The sequence below is a fragment of the Carcharhinus amblyrhynchos genome, chromosome 7 (genome assembly GCF_965287045.1).
Source record: "Carcharhinus amblyrhynchos chromosome 7, sCarAmb.v2.hapA, whole genome shotgun sequence".
NCBI classification, from domain to species: domain Eukaryota; kingdom Metazoa; phylum Chordata; class Chondrichthyes; order Carcharhiniformes; family Carcharhinidae; genus Carcharhinus; species Carcharhinus amblyrhynchos.
This window is the reverse complement of record NC_137330.1, coordinates 7,796,590-7,817,817: the sequence shown is the minus strand read 5'-3', so window position 1 is coordinate 7,817,817 and position 21,228 is coordinate 7,796,590. Positions and strand designations below refer to the sequence as shown.

The window sequence follows — 21,228 nt, the reverse complement described above, 5'->3', positions numbered from 1 at the left end:
GAATTGTTTGATAGAGCAGATGCAGCACGGATTCGTTCAGGGGAAGTTGTGTTTGACAAAGTTATTGGAATTCTATGAAGATGTGGCTAGTGCGGTAGATAGAGGGAACCGGTGGATGTGGTGTTTCTCGATTTTCAGAAGGCGTTTGATAAGGTGCCGCACAAAAGGTTGCTTCAGAAGGTTGGGGGCATGGAGTTGGGGGTAAGGTGTTAGCGTGGATAAAGGATTGGCTGTCTAATAGGAGGCAGAGAGTTGGTATCAATGGCTGCTATTCTGATTGGTGATTGGTGACTAGTGGAGTGCCGCAGGGATCGGTGCTGGGGCCTCAACTATTTACCATTTATATAGATGATCTGGAGGAGGGGGCCGAGTGTAGGGTGTCGAAATTTGCTGATGACACAAAGATGAGTGGACAAGCAAATTGCGCGGAGGGTGTGGAAAGTCTGCAGAGGGATCTAGATAGGCTGAGCAAGTGGGCGAGGACCTGGCAGATGGAGTACAATGTTAGCAAGTGTGAGGTTATCCACTTTGGCAGGAATAATAGTAGGAGGGATTACTATTTAAAGGGCGAAAAGCTGCAGCATGCTACGGTGCAGAGGGACCTGGGGGTCCTTGTGCATGAGTCGCAAAAACCCAGTCTGCAGGTGCAGCAGGTGATCAAGAAGGCGAATGGGATGCTGGCCTTTATAGCGAGGGGGATAGAATATAAAAGCAGAGAGGTCTTGCTGCAACCGTACAGGGCACTGGTGAGGCCGCGGCTGGAGTAGTGTGTGCAGTTTTGGTCGCCGCACTTGCGCAAGGATATTTTGGGAGTGCAGAGGAGGTTCACTAGGCTGACACTGGAGATGAGGGGGTTGGACTATGAAGAGAGACTAAATATACTGGGTCTGTACTCGCTGGCGTTTACAAGGATGAGGGGGGATCTTATAGAGATGTTTAAGATAATGAAAGGGATGGATAGGGTAGAGGTAGAGAGATTCTTCCCACTCAAAGGACAGCAGGACTAGAGGGCACAGCCTCAAGATAAGGGGGGCAATTTAGAACAGAGTTGAGGAGAAACTTCTTCACTCAAAGGGTGGTGAATCTCTGGAATTCTCTGCCCGTTGAAGTGGTGGAGGCTACCTCGCTAAATATATTTAAGTCACGGGTAGATAGGTTTTTGGCAGGCAAGGGAATTAAGGGTTATGGGGAGAAAGCGGGAAAGTGGAACTGAGCCACTTCAGATCAGCCATGATCTTATTGAATGGCTCAAAGGGCTAGATAGCCTACTCCTGCTGCTATTTTTTATGTTTTTGTTTTATGTTTAGTGACAACACCAGGACTGGACTAAGACACCAATCTTCTGAGATTAAAGATTAAACATAAGCAGCAAAAAAAATGTTTGAGGAATTTAACTTCAGTTGTTTAATAACAGTGATATGCATATTCCAGTTTTGCAAGCTCAAAGGCTAGTCATAAAATTATATTGATTCCTTGACTCAACATTGGATTGCGTTTGAGCTCAATTGTACACAGACCCAAACATAGAGAAGTGTAATTCTGGGAGCCTTTGGACTGCATCTAGTTAACTTCTAGACCCTTCAGGAGGGGTAAGGAGGAATAAAATCACTTTCTCCAATACTTCCGTAAGACTTGACGCTCAAGTCAATAATTTCCAATTATTTTTGAGTCTCACCCTGAATAAATATATTAACTTTGCTTTCTTTTATGTCATCTTTCCTTGGTTAGAGATCTGGTGAATGACTGTCATCAGTTTACCACAGGTAGCACCAGCAATCAGCAGATTAGTGACTCTCATGAATAGCCTTAGCCAGTTAGGAATTGAAACTATGCTGTTGGCATTTTTCTGCATCATGAACCAGCCATCAAGCTAACTATTATTCATAGAGACCCTGCCTTCTCAACCTTGCCCTTCGCCTGCAACGTGGTAACCCTCAGGTTAAACTGCCACCAGTCAGCTCTCTGTCAAAGGGGAGAGCAGCCTATGGTTCTCTGGGACTGTGGCAACATTTAATTTAATTTCAATTGGTGGCCACCTCCCAAGGTATTAAATGCCAGAAGCTGGTGAGGGGAACACTACTGTGACCCAAAAATCATTCCATTGCCATAATTCCCACAGCAAGACATATCAGACTTGGAGATAGGGATTCTGGACCCACATCTCACCACATTAAGTTGCATGTTGGCAAATTATCTTGCTGCCAGGACACACAAACCATTATACTTGTGAAACGTACCTGTGGAGAAGGCTCCAAATCAGTTTTCCGAGAAGTATGGAGACAGATGGCTAATAAAGCTTCTAATAGCCTGATGCCCTGGAGTGCCCAATCCTCCTCTGTTGTACTTTGCTTCTGCTCTATGTTGTCCCAGTCTTTTGGCATCTCATCAACTTCTGGAATCTGTTCATCCAACTGGTCTCCAAATACTGTGGCTTTTTCAACAATTTCAGACTCTGGTTTAACAGACTCCTCACTACTGCTGATATCTGACAAATCTTTTTTGGCTATCAGACTTAATGCTGAATGCGAGCCAATTTCCAGTTCATTTTGATTTTCACCCTGAGTAAACTGATTAACTTTGTTTTCTTTTATGCTGTCTTTCCTTGTGCTGGAGATCTGCTGAATAATTACTGTCATCAGTCTACGACAGATCCCCAGGCCACCAATTTTGTTGAACTGTTTCTGGAATACCGTGTTATTCAAGTAGATCCAACGACACACAGACCACACGTCTGCTGCTTGTGTGATTTGCTCTTTCGAAGGCAAAACAACATTGTCTGGTGACAAATGAGGAAGCATGTTACCCAGAGGCTCACTGGCTGTGCTATCATAGCCTGAGGTGTCTTCAGAATCATTGACAGAGTCACGATACGGTTCAGACTCTCGACTAACACACAGGAATGCAACACAGAGAAATAAGTTTATTACGTTTAAGTGGGTATCGATGAGTTTAGTTTTCTTTTTCTTGGGATATGATTCTTTCAGAACAGCATAAAACTTGCTTAAACTTTGCTGCATCTCACTTTTATGCAATGCAGTATGTTGGCTACTAGGAGCGTCACTAGGGTCCAAAGCAGTGTCCTCTGCATCAGTCTCTTCACCTTGCATTCCTGCATCTAGTTGTTGATCCCCAAGGCACAGGATCAAGGTTTCAAAAACCTTCAGTGCATAGGATCTAACTGAGTCTAGATAAACTAGCTCAGTCATCTGATTTAATCCATTGCAGCTCAAAAAGAGGTCTCTGACTATCCTGTGGAAAATAAATACATTTTTTAAAAATATAGAACAATTGTTTCTAGGATAAAAAATTCCAGCTCAAACTTAGTTCATTTGATCGTATTTCATAAAGAAACAGAAAATGAATGAAAATACGCAAACATACAATTCAGAACAGGAATAGCCCATTTAACCCCTCAAGCCTGGGCTGACATTTGACAAGATCATGACTGATCAGATTGTGGCTTTAACTCCACTGTCCTGTCTACCCACCCCTTTGATTCCCTTGTCAATCAAGAGTCCACCCTTAAAATTATTCATTGACCTCGTTTTCATTGCTCTCTGAAGAGAATTCCACGTAGACCCTCAGAAAAAAACTGCTCTTTATCTTTCTTAAATAGGAGACCTCATTTTTAAACTGTATTAACTACAAGCTGTAGTCTAAAGGAAACATCCTCAGCATCCACAAACTTATCTGTACCAAAAAATGTTTGCAATCTTTCTCCATTTAAATAACATACTGCTTTACCATTCTTCCTGCCAAAGTGGGCGAGTTTGACATTTTCCCACATCATATTCCATCTGCCAAATTTCTGACAACTTATTTAACCTAAATCCCTTCGTAGATTCTATATCCTCCTCAAAATTTACTTTCCAATCTATCAGCATCCACCCTGTCAAGTCCCCTCAGGATCTTGTGTTTCAATAGGATCACCTCTCATTCTTCTCTTAACAGATGTAGGGCCAACCAGTCCAACCTTTCCTCATAACAGAACCCACCCATCCCAGGACTCTAAGTGAACATTCTCTGAACTGTTCTTCATGCTACTATATCCTTTCTGAAATAAGGATGCCAAAACTGTACAGTCCTCCAGATGTAGTTTTACCAACAGCCTATACAATCGTGGCAAAAGTTCCTTTTTATATTCCATTCCCCAAGCAATAAACAAAAGCATTCCATTTGCCTTTCTAACCACTTGCTGTAGCTATATACAAACTTGAGGCAAATTCATCTGTACCGAAAAATGTTTGAAATCTTTCTCCATTTAAATAACATACAGCTTTACCATTCTTCTTGCCAAAATGGGCGAGTTTCACATTTTCCCACATTACATTCCATCTGCCAAATTTCTGACTACTCATTTAACCTAAATCCCTTTAGAGACTCTATGTCCTCCTCACAATTTACTTTCCAATCTTTGTGTCATCATCAAATGTAGCAAACCATACAAATAATTTATATAGATTGTAAATAGGTGAGGCCTGAGCACTGATTTCCTGTCATGCTCCACTGGTTATAGTTTACCACCCCAAAAAAGACCTTTTTTCCCTACTCTCTGCTTCCTGACAGCCAAACAATCCTTTATCTGTAATATGTTTCCCCTTACATCATACGGTCTCATTCTGTGTAATATATTGGAGGTATTTGAAAGAAAAAAAACCATGTTTCTGGAGTAAAATGAAGAATATCTTTGACAAAAAGTAATCTTCCACCTAACATTTTTGATTTATGCTGTCATATCGATATGGCATCTCCGAAGTTAAAGCTACGTTCAATAAAATAAATGGTTTAATCTGACTGATAAAATTCTGTCAGTAAAACAGAGTAATATGCCTCTGGTTTAACACTCAATCCATTATGCTGCTCTTGGTATGAATTAGGATATCCTCACACGTAAGCAAGGTGCTCCTGGGAAGAGCCAAAATGATTCAAATTTAAACCCCAGCCTCTCCTAGGTTACATGTTTCACTGCGACCTGCATCTGAATTTGATAAATAAAATTTTGGGTTTCTACGTACAGGTCAAATATTTATGTAGTTAGGTATATATATCATGCAGGCTTTCACTAATTCATCTGCCCTTCTGAAATCACAGGGAAATAGAGGGTTCTGTAAAGTTAATAACAAACTCCCACAAAGTTACGATCAAGGACCAGTTTTAGTATACAAATATTTGTCATTTTCAGTTACAACCATGAATAATTAATTTCTGGATATTTTGTGTACTTAAGTGCTTGTCCTACTACTATTGAGCTACGTTTATTGTTCATAAATTTGTGTCATAGTTCAACTTTTAAGCCATGGTCTAATGTACATGGGATTTTTACTACATTCCCAAGAAAGCAAAAGATCTATCCAACAAACCAAAATAACGCAACCAGAGTCTAAGCTCTTGGCTCATTCTAATCGCCCAAACGTGCATGAAAAGGCACAGTTCAGTTTATGGGGAGCTAACTTACAAAGCAACTCTTGGTGCCAATCATGAAGCATGTTTCAGAGGCAAAAAAGGCACTACACTTGCAATTTTACCTTTTTTTCAAATGCTCATCTTTCAGTATTTCCTATTGTTAATTTAGATTTCCAGCATTTGCAATTTCTTATACACAAGTTTAAATTATAGCAGATAAAACCGAGTTTAAGACTAATAACACACATTATCTCCCCTTCAAATAACTGATACTGCAAATAAATAAGCACTATTACACACCGCAATCAATAACATTATCAGCAATCACTTTTCTTATCAGATTCAACATTTCATGCTATCAAATCAAACAATGTTGGACCAGATAATGTGTAGATTTTCCTCTTGATGTTATGACCTCCAGAGTGGCAGTGGGTTAAAGAAAGAAAGAAAACAACACTGGTCAAATTTTATAACAGAACAAGTTTCATATTGAGGGATAAATATTTTGAAAGCCTTTGTGGAGCCTCAGGATGAATCACAGAAAAGGTGGACAAAACTGAAAAACTCTCAAAACATAGGCATAAACGTTGCAACCACTTTGGTAGGAATAATGGTAGGAAGGATTATTACTTACGTGGTGAAAAACTGCAGCAGGCGACAGTGCAGAGGGACCTCGGGGTCCTTGTGCATGAGTCGCAAAAACCCAGCCTGCAGGTGCAGCAGGTGGTCAGGAAGGCGAATGGGATGCTGGCCTTCATAGCAAGGGGGATTGAATATCAAAGTAGGGAGGTCTTGCTGCGGCTATATAGGGCATTGGTGAGGCCGCAGCTGGAGTACTGTGTGCAGTTTTGGGTGCCGTACTTACGCAAGGATATTTTGGCCTAGGAGGGAGTGCAGAGGTTTACTAGGCTGATGCCGGAGTTGAGGGGGTTGAGCTATGAGGAGAGGCTGAATAAACTAGGCTTGTACTCGTTAGAGTTTAGAAGAATGAGGGGAGATCTCATTGAGACATATAAGATGATGAATGGGATGGATAGGATAGAGGTGGAAAGACTCTTCCCGCTCAGAAAGGACAGTAGGACTAGGGGGCACAGCCTCAAGATAAAGGGGGGCAGTTTAGAACGGAGTTGAGGAAGAACTTCTTCACTCAAAGGGTGATGAATCTCTGGAATTCTCTGCCCGTTGAAGTGGTGGAGGCTACCTCGCTAAATATTTTTAAGACGCGGGTTGATGGGTTTCTGATAAGAGAGGGGATTAAGGGTTATGGGGAGAGGGCGGGAATGTGGAACTGAGCCACGACAGATCAGCCATGATCTTATTGAATGGCGGGGCAGGCTCGAAGGGCCAGATGGCCTACTCCTGCTCCTATTTCTTATGTTATGTTCTAGCAACCAATCAGTGCTGTTTGATGGTTGCTGATGTGAAACTGGTGCTGCAAGTGGCTACAAGGAGGGCTGCCTTCTATGCCACAGCTCTGTACCATTCCCTATAGATCTGCAATGTAAACTCGTTTCAAACAATATGGTTATTTATTGTGCACATTTTTTGCCATACATGCAGGTAGTTCTGCTCTAAATGGCACAGCACTGCTGATCTGGTCTCTAAGGTGACAAGTTTTGAGGAAACACTCAGGATTACAGTTAGTTATGAGTTTACACATAGCAGCGGTGTGCATGCATCAGAAGTCTGCTGAAAGAGTGTTATTGGAAAGAGAAACTACGTTCAAATTTTTTCCATCTTTACCTGCAGATGCTTGTGAATATCAGCAAGTGGATACAGAAGTACAGACTAGTCTGTCAGGCATCATCTTGTAGAATATTTTATTTTCCTTACTTATATCTAATAGGGGATTTCCACTGGAAAAATCCATAAATGTAGCTGTGGAGAACACTGGGTTACAGGGTTGTAAACTGGACAGTATTGCAGTTGACAAGGAGGATGTGCTAGTTATTCTTGAGGGTTTGAAAATAGATAAGTCCACTGGGCCGGACGGGATTTACCCTAGGATTCTCTGGGAGGCAAGGGAGGCGATTGCAGAGCCTCTGGCTCTGATCTTCAGGTCGTCGTTGGTCACCGGTATAGTGCCAGAAGATTGGAGGTTAGCGAATGTTGTCCCATTGTTTAAGAAGGGGAACAGAGACTTCCCCGGGAATTATAGACCGGTGAGTCTTACTTCTGTTGTGGGCAAGGTTTTAGAAAAAATTATTAGGGATAGGATTTATGGTTATTCGGAGAGTAATGAATTGATTAGAGATAGTCAGCATGGTTTTGTGGAGGGTAGGTCGTGCCTTACTAACCTTATTGAGAAAGTGACCAAAGAGGTGGATGGGGGTAAGGCAGTTGACGTGGTATATATGGACTTTAGTAAGGCGTTTGATAAAATTCACCATGGAAGGCTTCTGCAGAAATTGCAGATGTATGGGATTGAGGGTGATCTAGGAAATTGGATTAGGAATTGGCTGGCGGATAGGAGACAGAGGGTGGTGGTTGATGGTAAGTATTCGACATGGAGTTCAGTTACGAGTGGTGTGCCTCAGGGATCTGTTTTGGGGCCACTGCTGTTTGTAATTTTTATAAATGATCTGGATGAGGGTATAGTTGGGTGGATTAGTAAATTTGCTGATGACACCAAAGTCGGAGGTGTGGTAGATAGTAAGGGTGTCTTAGTCTACAGGGAGACTTGGATAAGTTGCAGAGCTGGGCCGAGAGGTGGAGGATGGAGTTTAATGCGGAGAAGTGTGAGGTAATTCACTTTGGTAGGAATAACGGATGTGTAGAATATAGGGCTAACGGTAGGACTCTGAATAGTGTGGATGAACAGAGGGATCTAGGTGTATGTGTACATAGATCCCTGAAAGTTGGGAATCAAGTAGATAGGGTTGTTAGGAAGGCATACGGTGTCTTGGCGTTTATTGGTAGGGGGATTGAATTTAGGAGCCGCAGCGTCATGTTGCAACTGTACAAAACTCTGGTGTGGCCGCACTTGGAGTATTGTGTGCAGTTCTGGTCCCCACATTATAGGAAGGATGTGGAGGCTTTGGAGAGGGTGCAGAGGAGGTTTACCAGGATGTTGCCTGGTATGGAGGGGAGGTCCTATGAGGAGAGACTGAGGGATTTGAGGTTGTTTTCGTTAGAAAGAAGGCGGCTAAGAGGGGACCTTATTGAAACATATAAGATGATTAGAGGTTTAGATAGGGTGGACAGTGATAGCCTTTTTCCTCGGATGGAGAAAGCTAGCACGAGGGGGCATAGCTTTAAATTAAGGGGTGGTAGTTATAGGACGGATGTCAGGGGTAGGTTCTTTACCCAGAGGGTGGTGAGGGATTGGAATGCCCTGCCTGCTGCAGTTGTAAATGCGCCTAGTTTGGGGGCGTTTAAGAGATCCGTGGATAGGTTTATGGATGGTAAGGGTTTGGTTTAGGTTAGAGGGTCATTGTTTTTTAACTGGTCGGCGCAACATGGTGGGCCGAAGGGCCTGTTCTGCGCTGTAATGTTCTATGTTCTATATGCGCCAGGCCTGAAGTTCTGGGGCGGGGAGGAGCAAGGTAGGTGCAAATAATTTACATCAATTAGCACCATAACTCTCAAATACCAACAAGGCTGTAAAACACAAAAGATTCAATGAGTTCCATTCTATAAGCATGGGCTCTCATAAGTAATCCAACAGAAAACAAAGAGAAATTGGGATTATAACGTGGAACTCATCATCACAGGAAGAGGTTAAAACAAATAGCTTAGATGCTTTCAAAAGGAAAAACAAGTGGATGAGAGAACAATAATGAGGAAGATATGCTCTAAGGCTAGATGAGGCAGATAAAATAGAAGACAGAATACAAACGCAAATCACTGATCAATTCAGCCGAATGGCCCGTTTTTGTACTACACATTGCATCTAATTCTATAATGCAGGAGGCGGCCATTGGGCCCAGTGTGGCTGCACCATCTCTCCAAATGAGCATCGTGACTTAGTGCCATTCTCCTGCCTTCTCTCCCTTCACCTCTGCATATTGTTTCTATTCAAATAATCATCTAATGCCCCCTTGAATTCCTTGATTAAATCTTTCTCCACCATACTTCCAGGCAGTATATTCCAGGCCCAAACCACTCATGAGAAAAAGTTTTCTCACATCACATTTGCTTCTTTAGCAAATTATTAAATCTGTACCCACTTTTTCTTGATATTTTTACAAGTGGGAAAAGTTAATCCTTTTCTACTCTGTCCAGCTCCTCTTCATGATTTTGAAGATCTCCTCTTAGCCGCTTTCCCTCCAAGGAGGGCAATCCTAACCTCTCCACTCTATCGTCATAATTGTAGTTCCTCATTCTTGGAACCATTCCTGTAAACTTCTTCTGCACCCTCTCCAATGCATTCACATCCTTCCTATAGTGTGGCCCTCAGAACTATACACAAGACTTCAGCTGAGGTCTAACCTCAGCAGAAGTTCAGCAAAACCTCCTGGTACTCTATGCCCCTATTAATAAAGCCCAGGATACTATATCCTTTATTAACTACACTCTCCACGAGTCTTGCCATCTTCAATTATCTATGCACATATACATCCACGTCCCTCTAGTCCTGCCAGCCCCTTATTTGATATTGTTTATGTTCTTCCTACCGAAATGCATCACCTCACACTTCTGCACATTGAACTCCATCTGCCACCTATCTTCCTATTACATAAATTTGGCCATTCAATGTTTAGGAAGGACAGATAGAAAGGAAGGTGGTGGCACTGCATTTTTGATTAAAGAAGATACTGATACGATATTGAGGAAAGATATTCGCAGAGACAATGTGGAATCCGTATGGGTCGAGTTAAGAAACACCAAGGAGCAAAAATCATTTGTGGGGATGGTATACAGACTACCAAACTGTAGTGATAATTTTGGAAAGTGCACTGGATAGAAAATCAGAGATGCATGTGATAAAGGAACTTCTGTGATTATGGGTGACTTTAATCTGCATACAGATTGGGAGAGTCAAATTGGCTACGGTACAATACAGGAAGAATTTCAAGAGTGTAATACGGGGTAGTTTTCTGGACCAATACATTGAGGAACCAACAGAAGGGCCATCTTGGATTGGGTACTGTCCAATAAGGAAGGATTAGTTAGCCATCTAGTTGAGAGAACCCTTGGGGATGATTGACTGCATGATAGAATTCTTTGCCAAGCCGGATAGTGACATAGTTGATTCTAAGACTGATCCTGAATCTCAATAAAGTATGATGATGAGACATGAATTGGCTATTACGGACTGGGAAACATTACTGAAAGGAAGGGCAGTGGACAGGTAATGGCACAAATTTAAGGAACAAATAGGTGAACTCCAAAAGTTGTTTATTCCTGTTTGGCGCAAGAGTGGACAGAGAACTGTGGCCAAACCATGGCTAACAAGGGAAATTACGCAGAAACATAAAAACTAGAAGGAGTAGGCCATTTGGCCCTTCAAGCCTGCTCCATCATTCATTTTTATCATGGCTGATCAACAAATTCAACATCCTGATACCCCCCCGCCCCCCTTTCCCACCATATCCCTTGATTCCTTCAGCCCCCAGAGCTATATCTGATTTGTTCTTGAAATCAGGCAACGTTTTGGCCTCGATTATTTTTCATGGTAGTGAATTCCATACATTCACCACCTTCTGGGTGAAGAAATTTCTCCTCACCTCAGTCCCTTTATCCTCAAACTAATTCTGGACTCTCCCACCATTGGGAGCATTCTTTCTAAATCTATATATTCATTGGAGTTTAAAAGAGTGAGGAGGGGGGGGGATAATGAATTTAATGATCAGCCACAATCACAATGAATGGTGGTGCAGTCTCGAAGAGTTTACTCCCGCTTTTAGTTTCTACGTTGTCCTCCTCAAACTTCATAATATTTCCAAGTTTTATATCATTTGCAAACATTGAAATTGTCACCTGCATGCCAAAATCTAGATTAATATACATCAGAAAAGATATCAATCCCTGGAAACTCCACTAAAAATCTTCTTTTAGCCTGAAAAATATCCACTGACTGTTACTCTTAATATTCAGCCAATTTTGCATCATTGTTACTGTCCCTTTTACTCCATGAGCTGTACAAAATGCCTCTTGTAAGTCCATGTACACTGCAGTAACAGCATTACCCTCATCAACCCCCTCTGTAATCTCTTCAAAAAACCCCAGCAAGTTAGTCAAACATGACTTTCCCTTTAGAAATCCAAATTGGCTCTTCCTAACCAACCCACGTTTCCACGTGACTACTAATTCTAATCTGAATAATCGTTTCCACAAGCTTACCCCCACTGAGGTCTGACTTCTGAATTGCTATGTCTATTTTTACAACCCCTGAGCTCTAGAGAAGACAGAGATGGCTAGTGCCCCTGCAATTTCCACTCATTTCCTTCAGTATCCTTGTGAGCATCTCATCCAGTCCCAATGCCTTGTCAACTTTAAGTGCCAACAGTTTATTCAACGATCTATTTCTCATCAATTTTGAACACTTTTAGGGAAAGGGGTTCCCTCTTCTGTCATCATGGACTGGGTAGCCCCTACCTCCATGGATCCAAATTATTCATTTAATACCTCAGCCATGCTCCCCCACCCATTTGTAAATTCCCTTTTAGGTCCCCAATTGGCCACACTCCTCCTTTTCCCACCATTTTAACATTCATATGCCTACAATACATTTTGGGATTCCAACTAGACCTTTGGTATCATAAATATCTAGATATCTATTGATCTCTGGCTTGGACATATTCAAAAACTGAACCCCCACAGCCCTCTGAGGTAGAGGATTCCAAAGACTCTCCACTCACCAAATAAAGAAATTCCTCCTCATCTAAGCTCTAAATGGTCTCTTATTCTGAGACTTTCTTCCCTCTTTCCAAACATCCTTCCTGCTTCAACCCTGTCAAGCCTTGTAAGAATTCTGTATGCTTCCATAAGATCACCTCTCATTCTTCTAAATGCTAGAGAATATAGTCTCCTCAATCTTTTCTCATGGGCGACACAGCAGTTAGCACTGCTGCCTCAATGCCAGGGACCCATGTTCTATCTGGCCTTGGGTGACCATCTGTGTGGAGTGTGCACATTTTCACTGTCTACATGGGTTTTCTCCACATGCTCCAGTTTTCTCCCATTCCAGGTGGATTGGCCATGATAACTTGGTCCAAAGATGTGTAGGTTAGCTATGATAAATGCGCAGGATTACGGGGATCAGGTGGGGCTGGGCCTAGGTAAGATACTCTGTCAGAGAGTCAGTGCTGACTCGATGGGTCAAAATGACCACCTTCTATACTCTAAGTGTTCTGTGAACGACAATCCTGTCATCCCAAGGATCAATCCAATGCACTTCTGTTGCACTCCCTCAATGGCAAGCATATCCTTCCTTAGGTAAGGAGGCCAGAACTGTACACAGTACTCCAACGGTCTCAACAAGGCTTTATACAATTGCCGCAAAATTTCTTTACCCCTGTACTCAAATCATCTTGCAATTGAGGCCAACATGCCATCTATCTTCCTAATTACTGGCTGCACATAAATTTTCAGTGACTTATGACCATGGCACCGAAGTCCCTTTGAAGGTCAAAGCTTCCTAGCCCTGCACCACTTAAGAAATGCTCTGATTTACTACCAGACTAGATAGCGTCACTTTCTCCCCATTGTATTCTCATTTGCTAAATTTCTGCCACTCGGTTAGCCTAAAAGTGTTTAGCCTTTCCCTAAAAGTGTTCAAAATTGATGAGAAATAGATCGTTGAATAAACTGTTGACACTTAAAGTTGACAAGGCATTGGGACTGGATGAGATGCTCACAAGGATACTGAAGGAAATCCCCTTTGCACCCTACTCACACCTCCACTTAGTTTTGTGTCATCTGCAAATTTGGAAATATTACTTTTAATCCCCACATCCAAATCATTGATATCAATAGATTGTGAATGGATGGGACCCAAGCATTGATCTTTGTAGTATCACTAGGCATAACCTGCCTACATGAAAATGGCATGTTTACTCCTACTCTGTCCATTAACTAGTTCTCAATCCATTCCCCCAATTCCACGTGCTCCAATTTTATTTCTGAACCTCTTGTATGGGACAAAGGCTTTTTGAAAGTATTAAGGTACCATAACCACCAGTTCCCCCTTATCTATTCTGTCAGTTACATCCTCCAAAAACTCCAACAGATTTGTTAAACGTGATTTTCATCTGTAGCTCTATGTTGACTGCCCAATCCTACCATTATTTTCAAAATCTTCAGTTATCACATTAAGGTAATCACTTTGGTATCAAGAATTCACTGTACGGATGCAAGATTCTTCATATATCTGGCATAGTAGTAACACAAAATATAATGAACCTGCATTTCTTTCATGCCATGATGACTTCAGGACTTACCAAAGCATTTTTACAGCCAATTAAGTACATTTTGAAGTGTGGTCACTGTGGCAATGTCGGAAGTGCATCCGATGAACTGCGCACAGCAAGGTCCCACAAATAATGAGATAAATGACCAGATAATCTATTTTCAGTGTTGGTTGAAGGATAAACGTTGGCCATGGCACTCCTTTGCATTTCTTCACATAGTACCATGGATCTTTTACGTCCATCTGAGAGAGCAGAAGTTTCCTTGGTTTAATGCATCATCCAAAAGACTACATCCCTAACAGCACTCACTCAAAACTGCACTGCACTGAGTTGTGCTTAGAATGGGGACCTGAAATGACGACCGACTGCTTCAGAGGCAAGAATGTTATCTCTGAGCTAAGGTATATCAATTCGTGGCATTGGTGATTTGCTTTAAATTTGCTCCTTCCATTTTTGTTATATCAAATTACTTATTAAATGAAAATATATCAGTAAACCACAAGTAGTATAGTGCTCCACTCACCTGGATTTAAAGAGTGAAGGCAATGTGTGCAGATGAAGTTGAAGGACATCCTGTGACAAAAGTTTGTTGTGGTAACTACACACTTCAGTAGAAGCTGTCTCTAATCCTAGCTGCTGTGCATGAGATAGCTCCACTCCTCTTTGAAGCACAGTATTAAAGATATGAGTGTAAAGCTGCCATTTAACCACAGCATTGCCTTTTTGGATTAGGTGGCATATATGGCTGGCAACTTGCAAACTCAACTGTGTATCAGCGATGAAGAGAAGATCTTGATAGGCTTCCAAAGCCTCCCACGTCCACAACATTTCCCTGGATCCTCCAACTGGCAGAATACCATCTGCTCTGTAAATGGGGTTGGCAAGACTGGATGAAGAACCAATGTCTGTGAGGTCTCCATGTAGAATTTCTGCAATATCAGGTACATGGCTACTGTCAATGCTGCAAATGTTACAACTCACTTGTTTCATTCTCTGTGAAACCTCCTCACCCCCAAGCTGCTCAAGGATAAATTTACTCAGAATATTCAAGATGTGTTGCTGACAATTTTTTAAAGTTTGCGATTTTATGGCATAAAGCATGGGACCAATGACAGATCTTGGGTCCATACAACAACAAATTCCCACAGCATGCATGCCCGATAAAATCTGCACACAAGTGCTACTTAAGCAAACTTTCTGAAGCAAGTGCAAACACTGGTGGGCACACACTGCAATGCAGCAGCAGCGGTCAGGATAGCAAACTTCACCATCTAACGTTTCCTCAAAAGGATTTTTGGACTGCTGATTTTTGAATGCTGCAACTGGGAGACCAGACAGATCTCTGTGATGGTGCATAAACTGAGAATACTCACATCGCCTGTGCCGTTTGCGTGTACAAACAGACTGATGGAGTTGTTCTGATTTTACTTTCTTGACAATGCTAATTATTTTCATGACACTACTGATTAAGGACTTGATGTGCTCTGCTGCCTCAGTAGACTTGGGTTCGTCTTTTGCAACCAATCTTTCCATCTGAAGCACTGTTCCCTCAAACAACTCAAAGCCATGATGTTGTGTAAACTCATGGACAAGATCCATGGCCTGACTGAAGAAAAAAGGATTGGAAGATGCTGTTTGTAGGGTACAGATTAAGATTTGCAAAACCACTTCAAGTAACTCTGGTACCAGTAGTACCTCATGACGAGATTTTGAGAAAGAAAAATCTTCACTGAGCTCCTGTAAAGTCTTCTTTGGGAGTGGGACAAAGGGATCTGGACGTTTATCAATATAATTCTTAATCTTCAATGTCACCTTCAACAAGTCTGCAATATTCCTCCTCAATGTATCTGGCATATTACCTCTGCAATTTATATCAACTGACATAAGATGTAACACAGTTCGTAAAAGCATCCTTTGTACCAGGGCTGCTGGTTCCGAAGTCCATCCTGCAGCAACTTCCTCAGTATCAGATACATTACCATTGCAGCAGTCTCCAAATCCTGACAAAAACTCTGTCAATGTGGGAACAACGCTCGCTGTTAATGCTGGGTTATGATTTAAGGCCATGTCAAATTTGCAAACTTTTTCTAACAGAGATAACAAAACATGACAGAGATCAAATGGAGTATTTTCCATCTTATTTAACATGGATGATTCCATATCTACTTCTTGAAGTGGAGCAACTGTACATTCTAAACTTAAGCTATTCTGTGCAACATCTTCAACTTTTAAGGACGAGAATAAACTGTCCTTAGAAGAGCTATTGTCCTCTCTTAATTGGCATGTTATAAAAGGCTGCAAAGTCTGTTGCCGTCTTTGTCTAATCATGACTGAACTCTTGTCATCTGAATTGGCTTCAGAATCGGAGGTGGAAAGCGATGTTTTCCTGGCATCCCTCAGAGAGTAGCGGTGAGTGCTTCTACGTTGTCGCCTGGTCTTCCAATTGCTGGTGTTACATCGTGATGGTACCTGAGCATATAAAACTGAGCTTCCGTCTAGAATGCGGGCCGGTTTTTCCTGAGATTTGGTTGCAGAATACTTGGTCTCTTTGGTAAACAAAAGGTGTTCTAGTGCAGATAGATTATAATCTACGAAACAGAAAAAAATGTTATTGTACAAAATGCTCCAACATCAAGTTTAGCTATCAAGAAAACACATTATCACAAATCAAAGTTACCATATAAAACTATCAAGGAAACAGGAACTAGCTTTTACATAAGATAAACACAAAATACTGCAGATGCTGGTATCTGAAACAAAAACAAAAATGCTGGAAAATCTCAGCAGGTTTGACAGCATCTGTAGGGAAGAGTATAGCCAATATATCGAGTCCAGATGATTCTTCAGATTTTTTGAGTTCTACAAGTATTAAATTTACTGATATAGAGTTTGCAAGCATAATTTGTTGAATGATAATAGCAGTTAGGTTCTACAAATCATTGCTGAATCATCTGCACAGAAGAAATAACGAAAAGATGTTCATCTGTGACAGGCTCTCTATGCTCTGGACACTAGTGAATGTATACTAGCAAATGAATTGGATTGGCTTTCACCGTTTTCTTTCTTCATTGAAACTAAGCAGTATTTTGGATAATCTAAATTAAAAATGGAAAGTACTGAAAAAACCCAGGTCTGTTGACATCTGTGAAGAGAGAAAAGAATTAAGTCCAACAGGACTTCCACTGAACACATTTTTAGTTTGCATAATCTAGAATTATGTTCATGATAAAACAGTGCAACTGTAATTAAAAATTATAAATATTGCCACCTCTGACCTATTGTCATTTTTCAGAAAATTTTATTCTTAGCTTTATTGCTGCAAATATTTTACCTTATCAGATCTTTTATTAAAAATAAGTAATTGCAGTCATATCACATCTAATTTCATATTTCAAATACATCTGGAAGAACTTCATGTAATAGATATCTGCAGTTACTTAACCAGAGGTAAAAAGGATGGGAGTGGGAATAAGAAGGATGGGAGTGGGAACAAGCGGGGTGGGATCATTTAACTGTATGGGAGGCAAAACGTCAACTTCCTAACTGTGGGCTCAAAGTTGGGAACTAAATTGGCAGCAGATTAAAGGTGGATTGTGGTTCCTAAGGCAAGCAGTGGAAACCTATTTTAATGCATCAGCTTGTTATGCATTTGCATTAAAACACAAGCCTGTCAGACTAAATATCACCTTTGCAATTAAGTCGACAGCAATTAAGAAGCACGTGTCTTCAAATTCATGGCTTGTGTCATGCAACAGGCAAAGTAATCTACCTGCTGGATTTGCAGTAGAGGCTGCTTTTCTTGTCTTGGGAACTTTGTTGGTCTAGAGCAGATGCAACTGAGTTATTGCTTTGAGCTCAGTTGGTGACTATCCAGGGAGGTTGGGACATAGTTTTCCGTGGGAGAGAGGATGTTTTTGCAGCTTGGCTGTCTATCAGACAGGGGCAGTGGCGACTGTTCCAAGAGGTCGGGGTTTGGTTGTCCAAGAGAGGAAGGGTGATCCTAAGCAAAATCATGGGAGGAATCTGGATTACACTGGGTAGGTCAATCTCTACCAAAGGCCTATCATAGAACAGCGATCAAGGCGACAGAGGTGGTCAATGATGAGGATAGCAGAGTTGAGGTTAACTGAAGGTACATTAGGGGTAATAGATGGAGGATCAAGAATGAGAGTTGGCAGGTTGAAAGTGCCAGAGGTAGATCCAGGATACCTAAGTGCAACTCCAGGTTGACAGACAATTGATTAAGCATGATCGTGGGTGGCTGTAGGTTCACAGAAAACAAGGGGAGAGTAATGGAAAAAGTAGAATATTAATTGGCAGAAAGTCAAAGGTAGCTTGCAGGGTCATGGCTTGTAGCTTCAGGGATCCAAGTATTGTAGGTGGAGACGGAGTATTTAACTTCAAAATCCTTCTCTTAGACTGGCAGAAAAATGTTGCTGGCTTGCAATGAGTGGATGCCTGTCCAAATATTGTTTAAAAACAGCATCCAGATCTTCAATCATTGAGGTAATGGCAGGATTGGCAACTTCCATACATTTGTTGGCCAAACCCCTCAATCACTAACGGTGGCTAGCAGATGCGTGATTTCACATGGTCAGCTGTCCTAACTCTCAAACATCCTGCTCACTTCCAGTTCTGCTCTTTTAAGCATGCCTGATGCCAGCAATTTATTAATCTCGATGGGTAATGATGTTGACTGTGACTAGGCCCTGTATATGATCAGGTCAGACAATGATGATCTTCATTGGGAAATTCAGAGTTGGCCAAGGAGATGCAAGTAAGGGGAGGATCAGCAGAGTAGTAACACGAGGGAAAAGAAGTCTTAAAAATGTTTTAAAATGCAACCTGACAGGTTTCCATTGGATAACTCTATATGTCCTCCGAAAGGAGTACAACTGTGCTCATGTACACACATCACGGATCTATCTTATACAACAATGAAACATTTAAAATGCTGAGTGCAGGGGAGCTAATATCTGATCATTGAATATTGAAAATGTGGTCAGATATGTTATCATGACTGGTTAAGTCCTTTTAAATAAGTTGCAACACTACAGTCACCACACCAGATTTAGGCTCAATGCAATATCAAACTAAAGCAGTATGAGACAACCACTATTACCACCCAACCCCACCCTGATTCTAGATTTAAACCACAACTTTAACATTGATCTGAAGCACAAGTATTTTCGCACCACTGAAAAAAATACAATTGGTTCAGGAGATGATTTGCAGTAAGCTTAGGGTGCTGTACTGTATAATTACTGCACACTTAGGTGTCAGAATTAGAGCAAAAGCAATTAAATTGATAGTTATAATCCTTATCTTTTTTGGCAATCACAAGAACAATCTATTTTAAATGGTTAATCTGATTTCAGCATTATGGAATGAGTTTCAAATTTGCTCAATCAAAACTGGAAAAACAGAATGTGAACATCAGACACTGAACATCACTAAATTGTTGATAATGTAATGTAATTAAGAAACAAGTACAAAGTGATTTGTGATTCCCTATATCTCTATTATTTACTTGACCTTTGATCCCACCTTATCCAATACTATTGACCAATCAATTTCAGCCCCAACCCATTATTTTTTAAAATCTCTCCTTGCTTTTGCACTTCAATCCCTACCCCAACTTTTGAAACTAAAATCCCTCCCTTCCTATCTATGCCAAATTAGCTTGCCTAAAACTGTAGTTATTCAGATCACATGCAATTTTTAAAAATGTTTACGATCATTGACTGTTCAAGAGGCTTAATGTGACCTCTTACTAGAAATTAACGGGCAGTCATAATAATCTTAGCTCCGATATCCAAAAGACAACCTAACATCTTTAGAAACAGAAAATGATTATCAGCATCAAAACTCCTTCGGTTTTCGTGGACGATGATGAAAATTTAGTCATGGGAATTTTGAAAAACAGTTGGTCTCACTATCAAAGGATAGTGCTTCACGTCAAGAAACGTAAAAACAAAATTCGAAGTTGTCAAGTACTATAAATCCTGTTGATATATTTTGGAAACTACACAAGTAGAGGTTTACTTTCTTAGGTTTTTACTCCTGAAGCTTATTTTCAGCAGTTTTTTCAGAAGATGGTGGTAAAATTCTAGTACAGGGAAAATTAGGTTATATTAATATTATTCCAGAGTGAGCAAAAAGAATAATTTAAAGATAACCAATATCCAGAGAAAATGCTCCATTCTAAGGGTCTTGATGTAGGAGCTTCAATGTAAAATGAACAATATCATTTTATCAGATGAACAAAAAAGGATCATAGAGTCCCTACAGAGCAGCCCATTGAGTCTGCACCAATTGACTGACTGTCTTACCCAGGCCCAAACCTCATAACCCCTTACTTTCACCATTGTTGATCCATCTAACCTACACATCCTTGGTTACTCAGACAATTTAGCATGGCCAATCCCCCTAAACTGTACATTAATGGACTGTGGGAGGAAACCAGAGCACTTGGAGGAAGCCCACACAGGCATGGGGAGAATGTGCAAATTCCACACATGTCCAAGGCTGGAATTGAACCCAGGTCCTCGTGCTGTGAGGGAGCAGTGCTAACCACTGTGTAACCATTTCATCATGTACACCCCATTATGTTTAAATAATTTAAAATATAGAATCCCTATCATAACAACAAGAAGAAAACTCACAATGAAGTGTTTAAAGTTGCAAAAACCTAGCAATTGCTGCAGGAGACAAATAGTTCAGAAGGTTAAAAGTCTGGCTGAATCAAGAAATTTTATGAATGACGATTTCTGAGCCACTGCTTTTTAGATCGTCACTACTGCAGGAGGCGTTTCTCAAATCATATTGAACAATCTGTACTACCCAGGTACGTAAGAGTCAAATCTACGAGCAGAAGACTAATCATTAAGAGGCAAAAATGTTTAAAGGAGGTAATCTAGGGGAAAAATAGACAATCTTGCACAAAGAGGCACTTCAATGACCAACATCCATTTTAGTGCAATAACCAAGTCCTCCCATATTTTGAAAAGACAAACAATTAAAAATAGCAGTTCTACACCAGTCATAAAAACACAAAGTATTGGAAGAATAGGCCATTTGGCACTTCAAGCCCACTCTGCCATTCAGCAAGATCATGGCTGATCATCTATCTCAACTGCACCTTCCTGAATTATCCCCACAACCCAGGCTTTAGCCTGAACGATATGGGATGTGTGCATTTTGTAGATTACGTCTCAACTTAAAATTAATATACTGCAAACTCGGCCTCAGCAGCACATATATATACTGGGGCAATGGAGCAAAAGGTGGTTAGATCATCATTTTCTATCAGTGAAAGGATTCTTTAGTCATCCTGTTGCTTATTTACAAACATATTTCAAGCATTAGATCAAGTTTTAATTTCCAGGAACTAACTTCATTACATTAGCACAAGTGTTGGAGAGAAGTCTAAAATTGTAATGTGAAAATAATGACTCAGGTTTCCACACAT

At 40.9% G+C, this 21,228-nt stretch overlaps 1 protein-coding gene across 3 annotated transcripts in view; it reads right to left on the bottom strand.

Annotated features, from left to right (window-relative positions):
• lyst (lysosomal trafficking regulator) overlaps positions 1-21,228 on the bottom strand; it is a 285,139-nt gene that overhangs the window by 158,969 nt on the left and 104,942 nt on the right. For all 3 annotated transcript variants that reach the window (XM_080191874.1, XM_080191876.1, XM_080191875.1), the window contains 2 exons: positions 14,281-16,345; positions 2,238-3,249 (listed from right to left, as the gene is read on the bottom strand). In XM_080191874.1, the coding sequence (XP_080048000.1) occupies positions 2,238-3,249; positions 14,281-16,345 (3,077 nt within the window). The remainder of the gene's footprint in view (positions 1-2,237; positions 3,250-14,280; positions 16,346-21,228) is intronic.